Source organism: Dipteris shenzhenensis, chromosome 3 (genome assembly GCF_047967505.1).
Source record: "Dipteris shenzhenensis isolate YYH24624 ecotype China chromosome 3, Dip_SZ_1.0, whole genome shotgun sequence".
Lineage (NCBI taxonomy): Eukaryota > Viridiplantae > Streptophyta > Polypodiopsida > Gleicheniales > Dipteridaceae > Dipteris > Dipteris shenzhenensis.
In genome coordinates, this window is record NC_141598.1 from 56,138,598 (window position 1) to 56,160,148 (window position 21,551).

The 21,551-nt window shown below is 42.9% G+C and overlaps 1 protein-coding gene across 2 annotated transcripts in view; it reads left to right on the forward strand.

Moving 5' to 3' along the window:
- The window catches only part of LFR (ARM repeat superfamily protein), a 46,468-nt gene extending 25,582 nt beyond the window's left edge, over window positions 1–20,886 (forward strand). Inside the window, exons 4-9 of one of the 2 annotated variants that reach the window (XM_087370112.1) lie at window positions 10,680–10,822; window positions 14,870–15,126; window positions 19,086–19,194; window positions 19,544–19,685; window positions 19,839–19,966; window positions 20,245–20,886. In XM_087370112.1, the coding sequence (XP_087226238.1) occupies window positions 10,680–10,822; window positions 14,870–15,126; window positions 19,086–19,194; window positions 19,544–19,685; window positions 19,839–19,966; window positions 20,245–20,500 (1,035 nt within the window). In that variant the 3' untranslated portion in view covers window positions 20,501–20,886. The remainder of the gene's footprint in view (window positions 1–10,679; window positions 10,823–14,869; window positions 15,127–19,085; window positions 19,195–19,543; window positions 19,686–19,838; window positions 19,967–20,244) is intronic. The other variant, XM_087370121.1, reaches the window with a different exon arrangement.
- The last annotated feature ends 665 nt before the right edge of the window (window positions 20,887–21,551 follow it).

Below are 21,551 nucleotides of genomic sequence, written 5' to 3' on the forward strand. Positions count from 1 at the left end.
TCCAAAAAAGCCAAGATTTATTGTAGTTGCTTGTGAGACTACTTTGACGGATGTCTCGAAATGGCTAAGCTATTGCCTCAAAGCCATGTTGCCTAGTGTCCATGAACTTTGGAGGGACTTATCAAAAGAGGCAGATGTCCCCTCGCACTCAAAGCTGGATTTTAATGACTTTGTAGGAGTGATTCCTGTTGTAAAATTTTTTAATTTTTCTCGAAGCATTCAGGAAAAAGAGTCTCCTATTCTCCTTCAAACCTATGATTTTACCACGCTTTACACAAAGATCGAGCTGGAAGACTTGAAGTTTAGAATTAAAAAGCTAGTGGCTGAAGTTTTTAAGTTGAGATTTGACAAAGATAGATGCAAAGTGCTAAAAGTTGAGAAACTAGCCTTATGCTTTTACTTGTTGTGGCTAAAAAATAAAGATCATGACATAGGTTCTAAAAAGAAAAGATACACAAAGGTAGTAAGTGTGGAAGATGTTTGCTCTTGGATAGATTTTCTTTTAGATAATCTTTACATCACAATAGGTGATTCTTTGTTTCAACGAGTTATAGGAATCCCCACGGGCACTAATTGTGCCGTCTTTTTAGCAAACTTTTATCTTTTCACTTATGAATTTGAGTTTATGCAACGTCTTATTTCTATCAATACCTGCCCTATCATTTTACATTGCAAATCAGCCACAACAGCAGCGTAATCAGCCAATGCATGATGCTGCAGCAGGTCCAAATGGACAGCCCGCAGTGGCGGAAGATGTACTACGGGACATGCCACCTTTGGAAGACCTCCCAGGCATAATTCTGCAGCCTGATCTACTAGAACAGCAACCTGTTTTAGGTGAGCAGCAAATTGGACAGCAAGACCAATGGGTCCGAAGGTCCACTAGACAAATGAAACCACCAGATAGATTTGTTCCAGGAGCAGGCCTGTTACAAGGAAGCCGTGCAAATGCATGATAAAAGGCTATGGGAACTAGCCATGAAGTCTGAAATGGACAGTCTCCATAAAAATGGTACTTGGGAATTGGTGCAGTTGCCTAAGGGCATGAAAGTACTACCATGCAAGTGGGTGTATAGATTGAAAGTCACACTTGGAGCTAAGCCAAGGTATAAAGCCAGGTTGGTTGCCAAGGGCTTTAAGCAGGAGTATGGTGTTGATTTTGATGAGATTTCTCCAGTGGTTAAGATGACCACACTCAGGATTGTACTTGCTTTGGTTGCATGTGAGAATTTGGAATTATGCCAAATGGATGTGAAGACAGCCTTTCTTCACGGTGATCTTCATGAGGAGATCTACATGCAGCAGCCATAAGGATTTGCAGTCAAGGGCAAGGAGTCACTTGTATGCAAGCTTAAAAAGAGCCTTTATGGGCTGAAACAGGCACCAAGGGAATGGTATAAGAAATTTGATACCTTCATGAAGTCCCAAGGTTTCAGGAGAAGTGATGACGATCACTACTTATATACCAAAAGGGCTGCAAATGGCAGCTTAATCATTCTCATTTTATATGTGGATGACATGCTTATTGCTGGTAGAGCTCGTAAGAAGCTTGATGACCTTAAGAAAAGATTGCATGAGGCCTTTGATATGAAGGACCTTGGTGATGCAAATCACATACTGGGAATGCGGATACGGAGAGACAGGGGACAGCGTTTGTTGTATTTGTCTCAGACCGAATATATTGGCAAAGTATTGCACAGGTTTCATATGGAGGGGGGGAAAACCCTTAGTTCTCCATTGCCTCCGTATGTGAAACTCAGTGCAATGGACAGCCCACACTCAGATGCTGATAGGGCTGAAATGGCCAAGATTCCGTATGCTTCAGCTTGTGGCAGTCTCATGTCTGCCATGGTTGCTACCAGACCTGATATTGCATTTGCAGTGGGAGTGGTTAGCAGGTATATGGCAAATCCAGGCAAGAAGCATTGGAATGCAGTGAAAGGTATCATGAGATACCTGAAGGGCACACAGGAGTTGTGCATATGCTTTGGCAAGCGAGATGCAAAGGTGCATGGTTATGTGGATTCAGATTTTGCTGGTCATCCCGATAACCGGAAGTCTACTACCGGTTATGTTTATACATTCACTGGTGTCATGGATGTCAAGGATGCAGCAGTGCATAGCCTTGTCTACTACGGAAGCTGAATATATAGCTGAATATATTGCAGCCTCAGAGGCATGCAAGGAGGCCTTATGGTTATCTCGGCTAGTGGGAGATTTGGGCATTACAGGTGATATTCCATTGTTGCATTGTGACAGTCAGAGTGCTATTCAGTTGGCACACAATCCTGTCTTTCATGCAAAGACAAAGCACATTGATGTGAAGTATCACTTCATCAGGGAGGTGATAGATAATAAGCTAATTCAGCTTGTCAAGATTCACACAGATGATAATCCAGCAGATCTGTTGACAAAAGGCTTGCCTGCAGAGCGGTTTGCACATTGCCGACAGTTGATGGGTATAGGTTGAGCCTCATTTATTTTTACTTGAGGGCATATTGCCTTTAAGTGGGAGGTTGTTGGGGTAAAGGCTCTATGGCCACCCAAGTATAGTTAGTACACTTAGTACTTTATTTGTTAAGTACACTAAGTACACCGTACTTAGTGTTGTAACCTTATCCTTTCATATAAAAAGCTTCATTGTGTGCTAGGGGAGGCACACACATACATTTTATCCCCACACTTCTTGTGTCTTATCCTGGTTGTGTGTGTCGGTGTGCTCCCTACTCTCCCTACCACAGTTCAACCTTCTTGACACCTGTTGCCATTACATAGCTAAACATAGATTTTCACAGCCAAACCTCAACATCTTTCAGCCCTGACCTGAAGGTGCCATTGTCTTGGTATTCAAGAAGTAAGAAGCTGAATGGAGGTCTTGCAGGATATCAAGCTGAGACGGGAAACATCCTTAAATGAAAGGAGAGTGGAGTGTGGACTTTGTAAGATAAAAGGGGATCAATATGCTAAGGGTAAAAGACCTATGGACTATAAGAGTAATATTCCTCCAGTGACAACAGTGTGGAGGCTGTTCATTGGCTAAAGGAGGGTTTATGATTCTGTGAGGGAGAATTATGCAGGCTTTCAGAATAACATCAGTTCCCAGCATGCGGTGCTCAAGACTAGCAAGGTAAGCATGGAGATATCATTTTGGTATGCCAAAGCAGGGAGGACTGATTTTATAAATCTAGATCCTTTCATGGGTGACCTGCCCTGCTCAGAAAATAGCATGAGTGACACCACAGCCAAGATTGAGTCCAATGAAGGTAATGATTCCTGTAGTGGGCTGTTCAGTTGGGTAAAGGAGGGTTTATGAGGTCTGCAAGGGAGAATTATGCAGAGTTTCAGAATAGAATGAATTTCCAGCATGCAATGCTCAAGACTAGCAAGGTAAAAATGGAAGATATCATTTTGGTATGCCCAATCACCAGAGGTTGGAGTCGTCACGAAATGGATGGATTTCATTACAGCAGTGGGAATCTCACAAGAAAGGAGCCAAGAAGATTTTGAGGTACATTGAAAATAGTATTTGGTTTGGGTTGGAATATACCAGAGATGGATAATTTTTATTGTGAGGCTGTTATGATACAGATTGGGCTGCTGACATTGACGATACAATACGCTGTTGTTTCTCTTTGGGCACAGCAGTTGTTCTTGGTGCACCTACCATTTCATTTTTGGCCATGGAATTTGTTGTCTTGGAGCTCAGAGTGTATTCGATTATGGTGGTTTGTGGAAGGTTTGGGTTTATTTTATAATGTATTTGGCAATGGTGGTGTTTGGAAGGTTTGACGACCTCTTATGAAGGGCTACACTTACTTGTTTTGTGACACCAAGACTTATATTGATTTCTCAGAGAATCTTGCATATCATGCTTCAAAAAGACACATGGTGTATCCCCCATCATCTTGTTTGGAAACCTATTCAAGGGCAAACAATTGCTAGTATTTGTGAAGGGGAGGATGAGCATTGAGATCACCGCCAAGCTTGAGTGCGTCAAATTTGAATGGCTTGTCTCTTTTAAATTAAGCATGAAGGTGTTAGAAATGAATGCATCAATGGATGAATTGTGTAACAATGCTAATGTTGGATTAGCTAATGCACCCTGAAAGAGTTGTATATAATGAAAGGGACTGAAGGGGGAAGAAGAGCAAGCACAAGAGAGTGAGAGAGAGTGAAGACTCAAGGTGTGTGGGTGTGAAGTGATGAGCCACACCACAAACTCATTTGTTTTTTATTAGGATTAGGTTTACCCTATGACTGTCTTAAGACAGTCATAGGTGTCCTATCTTTAATGAAAGGTTGGCAATGTGCCTTTACCCCAACAACCTCCCACCTAAAGGCCAATGTGCCTAAAGGGGAGAAAAGAATAAAAATTACAGCAATATACAGTTACTGTATTCAAGACCATAAAATAAGAATGGTCTCATCCTAATCCCATGATGTGGCGGCAATGTGCAAACCGCTCTGTAGGCAAGCTCTTAGTGAGCAAATCTGCAGGATTATCATCAGTATGCACTTTCACAAGCTCAAGTCGCTTGTCTTCCAGTACCTCCCTGATGAAATGATATTTCACTTCTATGTGCTTGGTCTTCTGATGAAAGACCGGATTCTTTGCCAACATGATAGCACTCTGACTATCACAATGCAAAACTGGCATATCTCCTGTAATGCCCAAATCTCCCACCAGCCGAGTAAGCCATATTGCTTCCTTGCAGGCCTCAGTGGCTGCAACATATTCAGCTTCAGTGGTTGACAGTGCAACACATTTCTGCAACCGAGACACCCATGATATAGCACCTCCTGCAAATGTGAAAATATAACCGGTAGTAGACTTCCGGTTATCTGCATTCCCTGCATAGTCTGAATCTGTAAAACCATGCACCAATGCATCCTGCCTACCATAGCATATGCACAAGTCTTTGGTACCCTTGAGATACCTCAAGACACCTTTCACTGCTTCCCAGTGCCGCTTGCCTGGATTTGCCATATACCTGCTGATGACTCCCACCGCAAAAGCAATATCCGGACGAGTGGCAACCATGGCATACATCAAAGAACCAACTGCAGATGCATACGGAACCTTGGCCATTTCAGCCTTATCATCATCTGATCTGGGGCTGTCCTTACTGCTGAGTTTTAAATGTGGAGGCAACGGGGTACTAATAGACTTCCCCCCCTCCATTTTAAAGCGCTGCAGTACTTTGTCAATGTACTCTTTCTGTGACAGAAACAAAAGTCCCTTGGACCTGTCACGAGTAATCCGCATGCCAAGAATATGATTTGCATCACCCAAGTCTTTCATGTCAAAAGACTTATGCAGTTGTTTCTTCAAAGCACTAATCTCATGCTGAGATTTACTGGCAATAAGCATGTCATCCACATATAGAATGAGTAGCATCAAACTGCCATCCTTTGCCCGTTTGGTGTACAAGCAATGATCGGTCTCACACCTATGATACCCTTGGGACTGCATGAAGGTATCAAACTTCTTGTACCATTCTCTTGGCGCCTGTTTGAGTCCATACAAGCTCCTCTTGAGCTTACACACAAGCTGCTCTTTCCCTTTAACAGCATATCCCTCTGGCTGACTCATATAGATCTCATCATGGAGATCTCCGTGAAGAAAAGCTGTCTTCACATCCATTTGACATAAATCCATGTCTTCATGAGCAACAAGAGCTAACACTGCTCTCAAAGTAGTCATCTTGACTACAGGGGAAAAGATCTCATCAAAGTCAATGCCCTTCTCCTGCTTAAATCCCTTGGCAACCAATCTGGCCTTATACCTTGGTAAAGCATTTGAATCCACTTTGACTTTGTAAACCCACTTGCATGGCAAAACCTTTCTGCGTGCAGGTAGCTGCACCAAGTCCCATGTATCATTTTGAAGTAGGGAGTCCATTTCTGACTGCATGGCTTTCTCCCACTTCTTTTTCTCTGTTCTTCCCATAGCTTCCTTGAAGCTGAAAGGCTCACCACAATCTGTCAGCATGATAAAATCAGCCACATTATTGGCTCTTGGAACAAACCTGGCAGGAGGCCGTTGTGCACGGGTGCTCCTCCTAACAAGATGTTCCAGATTAGGCTGCTGTCCAGCCTGTTCTTCATGCATGACGGGTGGCTGTACCACCATATCTGGCTGTTCTACAGCCCCATCTGCTGGCATATCCAGTGGTGCATCATTGGCAAAATTATCTGGCTGATTTTCAGCCTGTATACCCTCTTGAACAGGGTGATCTGCAGCAGCCTGCTGCTGCATATAAATGGGCATTCTTTGTTGTCCAACATCATCATAAATAACCCTCCTGTATTCCACAGGTTGCACGGGTTCCTTGTGTACACTATCCTCTTTAAAGATGACATCATTGCTGCGTATAATCTTCCGTTTAACGGGATCCCATAACCTGTACCCCATTTCACCTTCGTCACCATAACCCATAAAGATGCATCTGATAGACTTTGGATCCAGTTTGGTGCGAAGTTCTTTGCGTATATGAGCAAAGCACTCGCAGCCAAATACACGTAAGTGCTTATATGAAGGTGGCTTGCCAGACCACACCTCCTCTGGCACTTTCAACTCCAAAGCCTTGTTTGGCGACCTGTTAATAATGTGAATTGCTGTTTGCACGGCTTCTGCCCAAAAACCATGGGGTATTGCAGCATAAGACAACATACATCGAACCTTCTCCTGAATAGTTCGATTCATACGCTCACTTGCACCATTTTGAGATGCATTATGAGGGGCTGTGAGTTCCTGTTTGATGCCCTTAGCTTGGCAAAACTGCACAAAAGCATGTGACACATACTCACCCCCATTATCGGACCTGAGGCATTTCAGCCTGCGACCTGTCCGATTCTCAACCTGAGCGACAAACTTCTTGAAAGCATCTAAGGCATCTCCCTTATGCTTCAAGAAATAGACCCACACTTTGCGTGTGGCATCATCAATGAAAGTAATAAAATATTTTGCACCCCCTAGTGATAACTGTGGCATCTCACACAAATCAGTGTGCACTAGATCAAGTGGTGCTCTATTCTGGGGAGTTCTCCTCTTATGAGGAGTCACAGAATGCTTGCCAAATATACAATGATCACAAGTAGGCAAATCTGAAAAAGAAAGAGGCGGCAGATAACCCAAATGTGACAGTTCTTGCATTCCTTTAACAGACATGTGTCCCAATCGGCTATGCCACAATGAAACCTTTGGCAGCTCGGTTATGGCAACAACATGATTACCCACACTGGAAACATAAAGAGGGTACAAGGTATCACTCTTAAAACCCTCAGCCACTACAGTCTGGCCATCAGTAATCACCCATTTGGAATCCCCAAATGTGGTGTGGTAACCACTGTCATCCAATAAGCCAGTGCTAATCAGATTTTTATTGATTTGCGGCACATGGCGGACACCATCAAGCATGAATATGCGTCCATCAGGAAATACTATCTGTATACTACCAATCCCTGCAATCTGACATGCATAGTTGTTCCCAAGATGAACAACTCCATGAGTACCTGTGTAGGAAGTAAACCACTCCCTATGAGGAGTAACATGAAAAGAGGCACCTGAATCCAAGAGCGAGGTGTGCATGTTGTGACCATCAATAACCAAGGCATGTGCTATTACAGCAGAAGAGCATAAAACATCATGTATGTCATTGTCACTGTCCTCTGCTGCAACATTCACTGCATCCAAGTCATCTGCCTTGGCCTTGCCTTTGCCTTTGCTTGCATTTCCTGCATCCTTTGTTTCAGCCTTCTTGGCTTTCTGATCCCGTATGAACTCGAAGCACTTAGACTTCACATGTCCCTTCTTGCCACAATAAAAGCATTCAATTTCCTTTTTACCACGGGACTGACTTCGGGATTTGGACTTACTAGCAGATCTCCCCTTCTGCTGAGTCCTGCCTCTATCCTGTACCTGCAAAGCATTTGAAGACTTGCTGCCCGCATTATTCTTCGTGCTCATCTCCTCCATGAGGAGAGAGCTCTCTACATCAGCATATATAAGAGTGACATTTGAATTAGACAGGGTGGTCTTGAAAGTGTCCCAACTCTCAGGGAGGGTACACAATAAGAAAGTAGCCTTGAACTCCTCATCAAGATTCAACCCCTGTGTAATCAGCTGTGTAAAGATGGCATTGAACTCACTCAAGTGTGAGGTCATAGCTGTACCTTCCTTCATGCGAAGATCAACCAGCTTCTTTAGCCAATAAACCTTACTGGCTGAGCTCTTTTGGGCATACAATTCTTCTAGCCTTTGCCATAGACCATAAGAGGTCTTTTCAGCCTGAACATTGAACACAAGAGTGTCTGAAATAGTGAGCATGATAGCTGCCCTTGCGGACAAATCAAGCTCTTCCCAGTCATCAGCTGCCATGTCAGATGGCTTGACACCCTTCACCCTTATGGGCTTAGCAATCTTCTTTAACAGAAGTACATTCAAGCACTGTTCTGCCCATAATGCATAGTTGTGTGCTCCTTCCAGTTTCTTTATGTTCAGAATTGAAGAATCACTTCCCCCTGATGCCATATCAGATAAGGAAAGTACCTGACTGCCTGGAAGTAAAAAAAGGACTGAATAAAAATTCTGATTTCTCAGAAAAAACCTGCTCTATTCAAGAGCCAGAAGCACTCTCAATGGTGCTGTTTTTTACTGTCAGGAAAATCTGCAGCAAAACAGTAAATGACCCTGCAAATACTGTACCTTCTGACACACTGTACCGTGCTCAAAGAGGCATAAAAACAGTAATTTCAGAGTGCTGCAGCTGCTCAACAAGTGCTTAACAGTGCATAATCATCTGACAAAGCACAAACACTGCTGTAAACCCTGATGTACTAACTGTACTGATCACTTCTCCCACCTCAGATGAGGTATTGCACTGAGTTAATATGCATAAACCACTTGGTAAACTCCCCCAAAAAAAATGACACTTCAGCCTGTCACAAAACCTGCAACAGAAAATGGGATAAATCCCAAGCAATCACCCTTATACCAAGGGGAGAAAATGCATCTGAAGATCTCTGTCGATAACCCAAGTGCTATCAAACAAAGTCTGGGCAAAAGCCCCTTGATCTGACACCTGAACCAAGTGGAGAACACCTCAACACTGAGGTAGCACGCAATATGAAAATCTCTCTGACAAAACCATCCACCAATGTAATGCATATACTGCCCTGTGTAGAAATGACATACACAGATCCCAACGTACAAACACTCAATGAGGAACCTTTTGAGCACTGTCAACGATGGACAGTTAGGGACCGAGTAAACTCGATGCGCCCTGGCCAAGCGTGGCTCAACTGAGGTTCTCTGAGTGTGGCACAAGAAATGTGACCTGCAAGAAAATGTCACCTCGACACTGTGGAAATCAAGACAAATGTGTGCTCTCTGGCACCACACTGCCTCAAGGCATACAATGCATCACCTTCCGGGCAAAAGCCCTATGATCTGCTCACCTGTGAACTGAGATTCAAACCCAGTAAAAGCATATGTCCTTTTGCAAAATCAAGGCATTACCTTCCCAGAACAAAATAGCTGTGCAATCAACCACACACTGTGGTTCTCTTCACCTCAAGCACGAGATGAATGAAAGTACTTGCTGTACTGTCAAGATAACACAGTTTTGTGAACTGAAAAATGACCCTGAATCAAGAGGAATGAAGAGCAGAATGCGCTTTCACCTCTCTTTCTTCCCCAAACAAAAAAAAACAATCTGCGCCTGCTGTACTTCCTGTACCTGCGCAGTGTACGGAATCCCAGAAAAAGGGAAAACAAAAAATGTCGAAAGGTTTGCCGTGATGTAACTCCCTGCAGGTGTGGCGGCGTCGTCCGTACGACTGTACGACAGTCCGTACGACAGGTGAGAGCTGCTATGCAGCTGTAGCAGCTGCTGTGCAGCTGCTGGTGTGACGCAGCGCCGCCCTGCTGCTGTCAGCAGCTGCTGTACAGCCCGCGACCCGCGCCACAACCCGTGCCCGCGCCCGCGCCCGCGCTGCTCCCGTGCCCACGCTCGATGCCCGCGCTTGCGCCCTGATCAGATCCGTGCCGCTCGAAGTTCGTCCGTACGGTTGTACGGACGACTTACGTCCGTACGGCGCTGGCTAGGTAGAGGTCGAGGGATAAGGTGGCTGGTCAAGGGTAGAAGGGAAACCTTGCTCTGATACCAGTTGAAAGGGACTGAAGGGGGAAGAAGAGCAAGCACAAGAGAGTGAGAGAGAGTGAAGACTCAAGGTGTGTGGGTGTGAAGTGATGAGCCACACCACAAACTCATTTGTTTTTTATTAGGATTAGGTTTACCCTATGACTGTCTTAAGACAGTCATAGGTGTCCTATCTTTAATGAAAGGTTGGCAATGTGCCTTTACCCCAACATATAAGTTCATGTGTGATAATGAATGCTAGTTCGATGTACATCTTGGTGTCTCATGTTGCGCTGACCACCATCTCTTTGGTTTTGCTTACACTTATGTGATCTTCTTCTACAAATCTTACAAAGTGCAATGTATTGTTGCAGCTTATATGTGAGGGCTTTGTAATATAGTAGCCTATGTTTGATTGAATGTGTTATATGAAAGATGTGACCCTTCCAGTAAGGAAGGCATTCGTTTTCCATGCTACTGAAGTCAAAAATTTCTTTCAGAGTTTTGATTTCCTGTTGTGGGATTTGTCCAGTAAAGGTTGATGATTGGCGCAATATTTCAAACCCAAGGGAATCAGGAAAACTTTCCAGGCCTCGCTTGTTAGGCGCAAATTGTGTCTTTTCTGGATTTGGCTTTGAATATGAAACATCGAACCCAAACGATCCACTTGTACGCCTCAGGTACAGAAACAATTGAAGCTTATTAGTTTTTCTCTTTATGTGATTTAAGGAGTTCATTTTGTCTGAGGTCACTATTTTCTGCATCATCCTGTATTGTTGGTTGCATTCTTGAGGTATGGATTAAATGAGGCTCCGTAACTGCTTTGAGGTTGGTATTTTTTGCATCATTCTGCCTTCTGAGTACCCAAAATGTAACTGTTATTTTTCAAGTATTAAATGAAGCTGATGATGGCAATTTTTTTGGGTTTATTGACAAAGCCCAAGTTGAGTAAATTGGTTGCTCAAGTATGAGTCAGATTTATAGACAGACAGACAAGACTAGATAGACAGAAGACTGACTGTAGACAAATAGAAAGACCAAGACACTAGAACCCCTTGACCTACATCATCGGTGGTCAAGGTGGTCAAGGTGCTTTTTGGACATGCAGCTATGATTCTTCCAAGGATGCATCAGCTTTCAGTGTCAATGAGACACAAAATACATGGTATTTTGATAGCGGTGCCTCAAAGCATATCACTTCCAGGAAGTGTCTTTTCACATCTCTGCATCCACCTCCCGTTGGTAAAAAGGTCACATGTGCCAACTCCTATTCACTTTGTGGTATAGGAGAAGTTGAACTTACAGCCATTGATGGCTCAACATTCAAAATTTATGATGTCTTGTATGTGCCTGGTATCACAAAAAATCTACTTTCAGTGTCCACTCTTAACAGAGCTGGATTTCAGGTCATTTTTGAAGATGACAAGTGTGCAGTCCATGACAGAGAGAATGACTATGCCTTGAGATTGTCTGGCACTTTGTTACGTGGTCTTTTTCAGCTTGACATGTATGAGAAAAGACTAGCACATGCTCTTGCAGTTTCCACTCCTACTGCTGCTATGCAGAATGCGGAGTTATGGCATGCCAGATATGGACACATGCATTATGGCAGCTTGATGACACTTCAAAAACATGCTATGGTTAATGCATTGCCTCCTCTTGAAACACGTCCTCCACATGCCTGTAAAGGGTGCTTTCTTGGTAAAATCCACAGATTTCCTTTCAAGAAGGATGGATCAGTAAAAGCTGTTCGAAATTTATAGCTTATACATAGTGATGTCTGTGGTCCCATGAGGACTCCATCATTGGGTGGTCATCTTTACTTTGTCACTTTTATAGATGACTACTCCAACTACACTTGGGTTTATGGGCTGAAACGCAAATCAGAAATGTTTATGGTTTTCAAACACTTTGCAGCCATGGTTGAGAATGAATCAGGACTCAAGATACAGACATTACGCACAGATAGAGGAGGGGAGTATTTATCTGCAGATTTTGATGCATTTTTAAAAGACAAGGGCATTGCACATCAGCTTACAATGAGGCTAACCCCTCAGCAAAATGGCAAAGCTGAGAGGAAAAATTGTACTCTAATGGAGATGGATAGATGCATGCTAAAAAGCAAAAGATTGCCTCACAAATTTTGGCTTGAAGGTCTCATGTGTGCCAATTATGTTTTGAATCGGGTTCCCACAAAAGCTTTGAAGACCAAGACTCCCTATGAAGTTTGGAAAGGGAGAAAGCCTTCTGTGGATCATTTTCGTGTTTTTGGATGCCTTGCATATGCTCATGTGCCCGTTGAGTTTCGGCATAAGTTGTCTGATAAGGCAATCAAATGCATTTTTGTTGGGTACAGTGCAAAGAGCAAGGGCTACCGTCTCTACAATCCTGTCACACGCAAGATTATTGTCAGTAGAGATGTTGTATTTTCAGAAAATTCAGCTCACACTCAAGCTGAATTTGATATGCCTACTTCTTCGGATGATGTCTTTGAGGGATTACTATCCATTGCCTTGGGTTCCCCTGCTGATATATCTGATGCAAATCACACTTTACAGATATCTCCACATGCTCCGATTCAGCCACATGATGTCTTACCACCTCCACAAGCAGTGGAAGAGGTTGTTCAGCAAGAAATTGTAGATATACATGCAGCAAAAACAGTTCTAAATTGGCTGTTACAAACTCTCAGGGAGAGTAAAATTAATGCTCCATTACCTGGCAGAACTCGTAGTGCAGTAAGGCACATGGAGGGAGCTCTTTTAGTAGGATATGCTAAGAAAAAGGGCATAGACTATGAGGAGACTTTTGCTCCTACATCCAAAATGACAACCATCCGGTCAGTTATAGCCATGGCTGCAAATTTTGAATGGAATGTTCATCAATTGGACATTAAAACAGCCTTCCTTAATGGAGACTTGTTGGAAGAGGTTTATGTCAAACAACCTCCGGGCTTTGAAATTTCAGGGAATGCACATCAAATATGCAAGCTGAATAAAGCTTTGTATGGGCTGAAACAAGCCCCACGTGCATGGTATGCCAAAATTCATGCCTTTCTGACGAGCAAGGGGCTACACAATAGTCCAACTGAGAGCACCCTCTACATCAAGAAGGATGGGGGGGATATTTTAGTCATCATTCTTTATGTAGATGACTTACTGCTCACAGGGTCAAATGAGGATAATATTACAGATTTTAAAGCTGAATTGCAGATCACTTTTGACATGTTAGTTCACTAACTGCGGTTAGTGAAGGATAAGGTTTTGTCACTTAGACAAAACCTATCCCACTCTTCAGTTGTACTACACTCTTCTATTGCAACTATTGCTTTCAGCTCTCACTCTCCTACTCTCTTGCTCTCCTGCTCTCACACTCTGCTCTCTCTCCCTCTCCAACTCACAAAGTCCCCCTATTGTCCCCTTTCCCTTTCTTATGTTACACACATCCTCTTTTTTTGGTGAAATCCAGTTGTCATTATAAAACACACACACACACACACACACACACACACACACACACACACACACACACACATGCACCTACACCCACACATACGTGGTGTGCACACCATGTGCGCCCCCCCTCCCTGTGTGACTTGCAGATGCATGTCTACAGTGACTCAGATTGGGCTGGAGACTATGACACTAGGCAGTCCACAAGTGGCAATTGTTTCTTTTTGGGCAAAGCTTGTATTTCTTGGTTAAGCAAGAAACAGTCTACAGTGGCTACCTCCTCATGTGAAGCTGAGTACAGGGCAGCTTTCACAGCGACAGTTGAATGTGTTTGGCTGCGTCGTTTATTTGCTGATCTTCATGTTTCATTGGAGGGTCCTTCTCCAATTCTCACTGATAGGTAGAGTGCTATTGCAATGGCAAAGAATCTTGTGTTTCATGCTCGCACGAAGCACATTGAGGTTCACTATCACCACGTCAGAGAGAAGTTGCATGCAGGAGAGATCAATATGATCTATGTGTCAACACATGACAATGTTGCAGACATTTTCACCAAAGCACTTCCACGTGAAAAGTTTGAGGCATTTCGCAGTGCCCTGAACTTATCTCCTTTTGGTGATTGATCATTTCCTTGTACATGACATTGGCATTGCAGGGGGGTGTTAGAATTATTGTTATAATTTAGCAGTGACCAATGTAATGTTATAATTTCCAATGTAATGCAACACACACACACACACACACACACACACACACACACACACACACATGCACCTACACCCACACATACGTGGTGTGCACACCATGTGCGCCCCCCCCCCCCCCCCCCGCCCCCGGCCCGCTTGCATGCACACACAGACTCTTGAAGAGCAGAAATGTTGCCTCGCAAGTGAAAGACAGCCTGCATGCAACGTAAGGGTTTCTAGCCCATATCAGGCTGTGTAGGTGCCAAAGGAAACATGCGAATCTGTCAGGTGGGATATATGAAAGTTTGTGATTGATTTAGAATTGGGTTTCAGAAGTTTCTACAATTGCATTGGTTTTCATTGACATAAAATGCTAACATCTTGAATAATGACAACTATAATGGTCATAAATACTATTGATGCGGACTTTTAGGAATGCTTTTAGTGGGCATGCAATTTTACATGCTATTAACTACAGTTTTAAGAGGCTCCTAGCTTCATGTAGGATCGTTTACATGTGCAGTTTACGGTTATAGTGTCATGTAAGGACGGTGTAAGCCCTTGTTAAAATTGTTTTTAAAATTTTCAGGTTGATGCAAGAAGGCTTCAGTGCTGATGATGGTACAACAGACAGAGATGGGCTGAGAAAAGGAGTGGATTGCTGGTTTGATGAGGAAGGACTTTTCAATCTGGATGAAGAGGGTCGTGCTGAGAGGCAATTATGTGCTGTGGCGGCATCAAATGTCATTCGTAATTTTTCGTTTATGCCTGAAAATGAAATTTTCATGGCCCAGCATCGTCACTGTTTGGAAACTCTCATCCAATGCATGGAAGACCACCATAGTGGTAAGTTTGTGTAAGTGTGTGTGCACATGTGTATGTATGTGCTAAAATAGATCATAAACCAGCAAACCAGGTTAAAATTGTTGCAATGTTCATGGCATTTGCTTGGTGTTATGCATGGTAGAATGTGGGCTCCACTCAAATCTGTATGTGTGTTTTTTGATGTGACGCTGAAAAGCTGAGCTCCTATTTTGTGTGTATGATTTCAAAACTGTGGTTTCATATCTTCTGCTGATTGCATTCAGGTTTGCGCCATTAGGTACGGCACAGTGCTTGGAAATTTCATTTTTATGCATGCCTATAGATAACTGTGTCTTGTCTGATCCTTTCGTCAAAATGATATCACAGTTTCAAAGACTAAGGCTTTAATGCAGAGTTGCTTTTCTGGCCTCTTTACTTTTTTCTGACAGCAGCATTGACAGGTTTGGGGCTTCATAGGAGATTACACGTGCACGTGTTTGTCAACCTCGGCATCGTGTCACCATTGTAGTTCTGTTGGCATGTGTAGTTATTTCAAGTTATCGATCAACATGATTGTGCTATTAGATCCCCATTATTTTTAGGAGCGATATATAATGTTCTTTCTTATAAGCTCCACAAAGAGGGGAGAGTTTTGGAGCAAGGAAGAGTGTGACATGTTGAACAGGTGGGGCTGTTAATTGGCTGAATTTAGGAGAGTGAATTTGGTGTTTGTGGCTTACTTCTCCTGGATTTTTTACCCTTTGAGGAAACTAGGTTTCCTAGGGAAGGCAAACTGATTTGGTAGTCTGCATCGGTGTTATGGAAATGTGTTTTCCATAAGTATTTCTCTTGCTAGGGACATCTCAAACATTCTACTTGGTCAATTGATAGGCATACTTGCGTTTCTTATCCCATTCAGCCTGTGCTTGGGCAATGGCAGGATTTGCTGTGGGGTCGCCACCAGATGGGTCTACACCACCATCTACGTATTCTACCCTCTCTTATAGAACAAGTATGGTCTTTATCCGATACTTCCAAGTACCGTAGTTGGAATTGTCTAGCTTAGCATGTGCCTCCAAATTGAGGTTGCTAGGCTAGACATGATGCAAAAAGTACTCAAAGCACTTGTGAAAATGTTGCTTGTGTCAGTTGCAATCTGCTGTTGGTGAAGATAGAAATTACAGTGTAATCCAATTTGTTATTACAAGGCTTGATGTGGCAACAGATGCCGAGAATAGCCTGCGAGGCTTTACAAGGCTGGAATGTGTGCACAAAATGCCAGAAAAGTAGTCGATAAGGTTTTACAATTAAGACATGTGAAGTGCAAGGTGTAATTCGCCCACTGATACAATTCCAATATCTCTGAATACTGTTAATTTTCAGACTGTACTGTAGATGCTTGAGTTTCGGGATATGTAATGAGTGTGAAACTACATGTGCGCTAGGGGCTGACTCCGATGGGAACTAGCTGGGTGAGTTTGGACAAGGGCTTAATGGGCTTTGTGGAGTTGAATTTCCGATGAGATATACTAATCTATGCTATTATGTGCTACGACAACTGTCGTAGCGATGAAAAGCAAGAAATAGTTTCTTTTCTTAGCTTATTTTTAATGTGCTGGGTCGAAGAAGAGGCTTAACCGATTGTAGCTTGTGTTGACCTAACATAACTTGTGTGTGAGTATACTGCCGTGTGGCCTCATCGACTATCATCAGGAGTAGCTTGTGTGTGGTTGGAGGAGGATTGTGGATGTTGTCGGTCAGATTTGCCTTGACGAGATTCCGTTGTCTGAAGATACGTTGTTTTTTGAATTCTGTGTTGGTCTTCGTTGTAATGCTATCTATCGTGTATGTGTTGTTGTAGTCTCTCCCCTCCTTGGGTGTTAGACTTCTGTGTTGTTGCATGCTGCTGCTTGCTGCGTGAGTTAAGCCTTTCTTGGTTGTTGTGGTCTGAGTCGTGTCCACGTAGAAGTTCCTCGAGTCGTTTGAGTTATCTAGTCGTTTGCTGTGTTGTGTGCTTGGTGGAACTGCTGCTTTGCTTGGTTGTTTGCTGTGTTGGAGTTGCTGTATGTTGTCACCCCCCCCTCTCCCAAAAGCACTTTACCACCCACTCACACACCCATGGCCAACTGTGAGGGGCACATTTGCCTATGGCCTACGCTACCATGTCGTTGGTTGGTGCTGTTGACTTGAGTTGCGTTACGTAGGTGGTTGTGTTCTGCGTCGCATGTAATTGTCTAGTACTTTTGTTTGCTTGCGTCGCATGAGCTGTGGTCCATTAATGTTGTCTTTGTGTTTGAGACTTTACTACTGAGTCATGCTGTGTGTGGTTGTAGTTGTTGTGTTCTTTATATCAGATGTTGCTTGCTACTTTGTGATGTTGTAGCTTCTTGCTTACTTGACGTGTATGCTCGTGCAGTATGCAGACTTACTATAGTAAACAGGTTGAAAACTTTGTAGATATGTCGTTTTGCAACGTTTGTTGTAGAAGTATTGCTTCTTGCTGATAGGTTGAGTTGCTAGAGGTTAGAGCTACTCTCTCACTCTCGATCAAAAATAGAATATATCTCTTTCTAACAACTAATACTCCCTTTCAAAAAACAAAGATAGTCTCTCAATAGGAAGAATATAGGAGAACTCTCAAAATTTTCAAGCAAAAATCTTTCAATAACGAAAATGAACTCTCAAGGTGAACACTCAAGAACATTGAAAGAGAACTTTCAATCTCAATCCCTCTCACACTCTCACAAGGATCACTTAGTGGAAGGCAAGGGAGCTCTGATACCATGAACATATATGAAGAGCGAGCGAGAGTGGAGATGAGGAAAGAGGACAAAACTTGAGAGCTCACCACAAACAACTACCTGTACATTATATTAGTTGAAAAGTATGAATATATAGTGTTGGGATTAAGGTTTTCAACCTTTATGCCTTTTTAGCATTTTTGTGTGTTAGTGCTATCCACATTATGAATATGATATGAGATGAATCCTCAGTAGGTGGGTGGTGGGAGAAGAAGATGGGGGTGGGGGCACAGGGGTGAGGGGTTTTGGAGATAGGAGGAGATGGGCACCTTTCTTGTGTATGGCCCCCATGGAGTCTTGGGAACCCTATGGTGCTGAGGGATCAAAGAAGGTTGATTCAGGTGACGAAGGTCATCCCGAGCGGACCCTATTTGCTTGCTGCTCGTGGGTTGGGGGCGGTTGGTGGGGGCCTCGTGCTTGCCTGCTATCTTCGGCATGCACGGCGTCTTTGGTTCTTTGTGGATCTCTTGCCAAGCTTCTTTGTCTAACCCCCCTTGGATGGCTCAACCCAAGGTGTCTGAGACTCTTGTTGCTGTCTGTCTGTGTGGGGAGGTCTATCCTTTCGCCTCTCCAAATGCCGTCTTGGTCGAGGCTGCAGGTGAGGGGAGGCACGACCTGCACTGCCTGTGAGGGCAAGTGCTTGCCAAGTGCCCCATCTGTTTGCTCCTTAGGCACTATCTTGGGAGGCCAAAGACCTCGAACCTCTATCTGAACTTGCCACCGCCTAGGGTCTCTAGAGGAATCTCCTTGGGCAGGGACTTTGGGAACTCCACAATCAGTTTAAGCCACGATCATACGCAAGGACTGAGGTGGCTATGGGCGGAGACTCCAGCACAGCTACTTATCTAGTCAAGGTTATATGTGAAACATCATTCTTATGCTGCTATCAAATTTTGATCTTAGTCTTGTTTGAGTTTGCTAATTTAATTGTGTGGAACATGCACAAGCTGTCATTATGGTTTGAATATTTCCCTCTCTTATGTATGCACATCAATTGTACTGTTGGGGATATGTTAATCTTGTTCTGAAGCTTGTTGTTTTGTCCTGCTGGGCATGCATGTTGATCATGAGTCTCTGGTAATCAAAGTCCATGATAAAGTTGAAGATTAATTACATACTTTGGGAAGTTTAGCATGGGCCATGTGTGTTAAAACCTTGGTCAGTCATACAAACTGTGACTCTGTGCTTTGTTTATTTCAGAGGACGAGGAACTAGTGACAAATGCTGTTGAAACAATTGTTAATCTGGCACCTTACCTGAATTTACGCACATTTCTGGAGCGGACTAATGAAGCACAAAATCGAATAACGTAGGTATCCAAAGTGGGATGCCTCAATTGATTCACAGTGATGGATATCCGTTTCATGTTGAATTTTTACTTCTAGTTTGGGCTTTATAAGTAAAATCATTTCATTGCCATCCCCTCTGAAAATTCTTATTTTGAGTGGGGACTGTCTTCGGGTCTGTTTATGATGAAGTTGGAACCATATGCATTTATTGTCGAACGTGAAGCCTTACGTCTGTAAACAAAAACTCAACACTAGTCTGGGTTACATATATGTGTATATCACACCTGTTCTGTGTTTTGTCATAAGTTTTTCCACTTGTTGACCTGTGGTGCATCATAAAGAGTGGTTGTTTTCTGGTGTGGATTCAAGCAGAGAGAAACGGGCAGTTGAGGCAATAGTCCAGATGTTGGAGTCACCTGTAAAGGCTTGGCACTGCTCTGCTGCAGAGTTGCTAGGAAGACTTGTTGTAAACCCAGATAATGAACCTTTTCTTCTTCCTTGCATACCTCAGGTGTTTTAATCATATAAATTAGTCAAATGCAATTTCAATTACGAAAGTGATCCTTGAAGCTGATCTCAAACTGATCATTGTAGTACCAAATAAGAATTCCTGGTCATGTTGTACCTGTGTTTTCTTTTCTAAAGATTTACCTTTTTGTGGCAGATATACAAGCGGTTAGTGGATTTGTTGAGCATGCCTGGTGCAGATGCACAGGCAGCAGCAGTTGCAGCACTCTACAACTTTGCAGAAGTCAATATGGACTGTCGTCTTCGGCTGGCCAGTGAACGCTGGTACTAACACATACTTGCATGCTATCCTGAAGGAATTTGGTGATTGATGTGCCAATCTGAAAGAGTGTATATCCAGATAATAGCAGGCCTCAAGTTCTGCCTCCCTATGATTTCTTTGGTGCCTCTTCAATTAGTAGTTTGTTGCCTCATGAAGTCTCTAATTCTTTTATCCGATTCTTGTTTTTAATATTGTTTCTAAAATCTTGACCATGGAAGCTTGTTCTTTCACTTTTGTCCGGTGGTGACTAATGTACTTTCTTTCATTAAATTCTTTCCAGGGCCATTGGAAGATTAGTTAGAATTATTCAATCTCCTCATCCGCTATCTGAAGTTTGCCGCAAAGCGGCACTTACATTGGAAAGCTTGGCTTCAGAACCACAAAACAGATCTCTTTTGCTTGCGTATGAACACACCTTTGCAGAGCTTGCTTTCCTCGATGCCAGGTTATCTGATACATTTGCACGGATTCTTTGGGAGCTCAGCTCTAGATCAGATTCAAAGATTGCTACAGCTCGTGGTGTTTGGGGTTCATGACAAGGTGGTCATGTCATCACAACTTCATTGTGGCTCAAATGGTACAGCACATATGAGAGGACTATGCAAATTTGTTTTGGTATAGGTAGCATTCTGTTGAATTAGAATGTTCAGTATGTCGAACATAAATGCCAATGTGCAAGAATGCTGATAATTTCAGTAGATGGAGGTGTATTTGTAAAAAACCATATGCTTTGCATAGCCTAATTTGTTCTGGAATTATTAACCAGGGTGACAACTAAGCTTTCCAATGATGATAACATATCTCAGTCCTAATTTTATCCCTGCGTGGGAGGGATGCACTTCTTTACATCAAGAGAACAAGGGATTGCAAATTTGCTTCATACTCTTTCACACACAAGATTGTCCCATGTGCTAACGATTCCAATTTGTATTTTTCCCATCCTTTAAATCTGCATTACCTTCATGCATGAAAGAACTCTTATCAGGCAGTTTTTGTCTGGGGGGGAGGGGCATTTGCGTGTAAACCATAAATGTTGTTCTTGATTGCATGATACCTTGGATACCTTTGCACTAGTTCGTGATTTCTTATATAAGCGTTTGCTCCAAAAATTATCTTCATTTGCAAAAAAGTTTTGTGTAGTTGTGTTAGTTTTGTTTTGTTTTGAGAGCTGACTTTGTTGTATGAGGCACTTATGCCCACAAGACATCTCATGGAGAACTCTTTTCCCCCATCATGTATTTGGTGCCACCTCAAGTGTGGACTCGTTGCTCCATAACTGACTAGAGAGCGGAGAAGATACCAAGACCCTAACAGATTCATGCATGCGGGACTTGTCTTAGGCCCCAAGCTTCCAGCTTGCGACGCTAAAACTCCATTAACCGGCGGGTGCTCGATTATATAAGAGCTGCCATACCCATACTAGTTTTTTTCCTTATATTTGCATTGGTTTATCTTTTGTTTGCTTGGTTAGCATTAGTGTTTCTTTTGCTTTTAATAATTAACTTAAATAATTCTCACTCTCGCATTTCTTTTTCTTATTTTCTACTTTGTTATCTTCCTTTTTGTTTTTAGATTGGGATTTTAAAG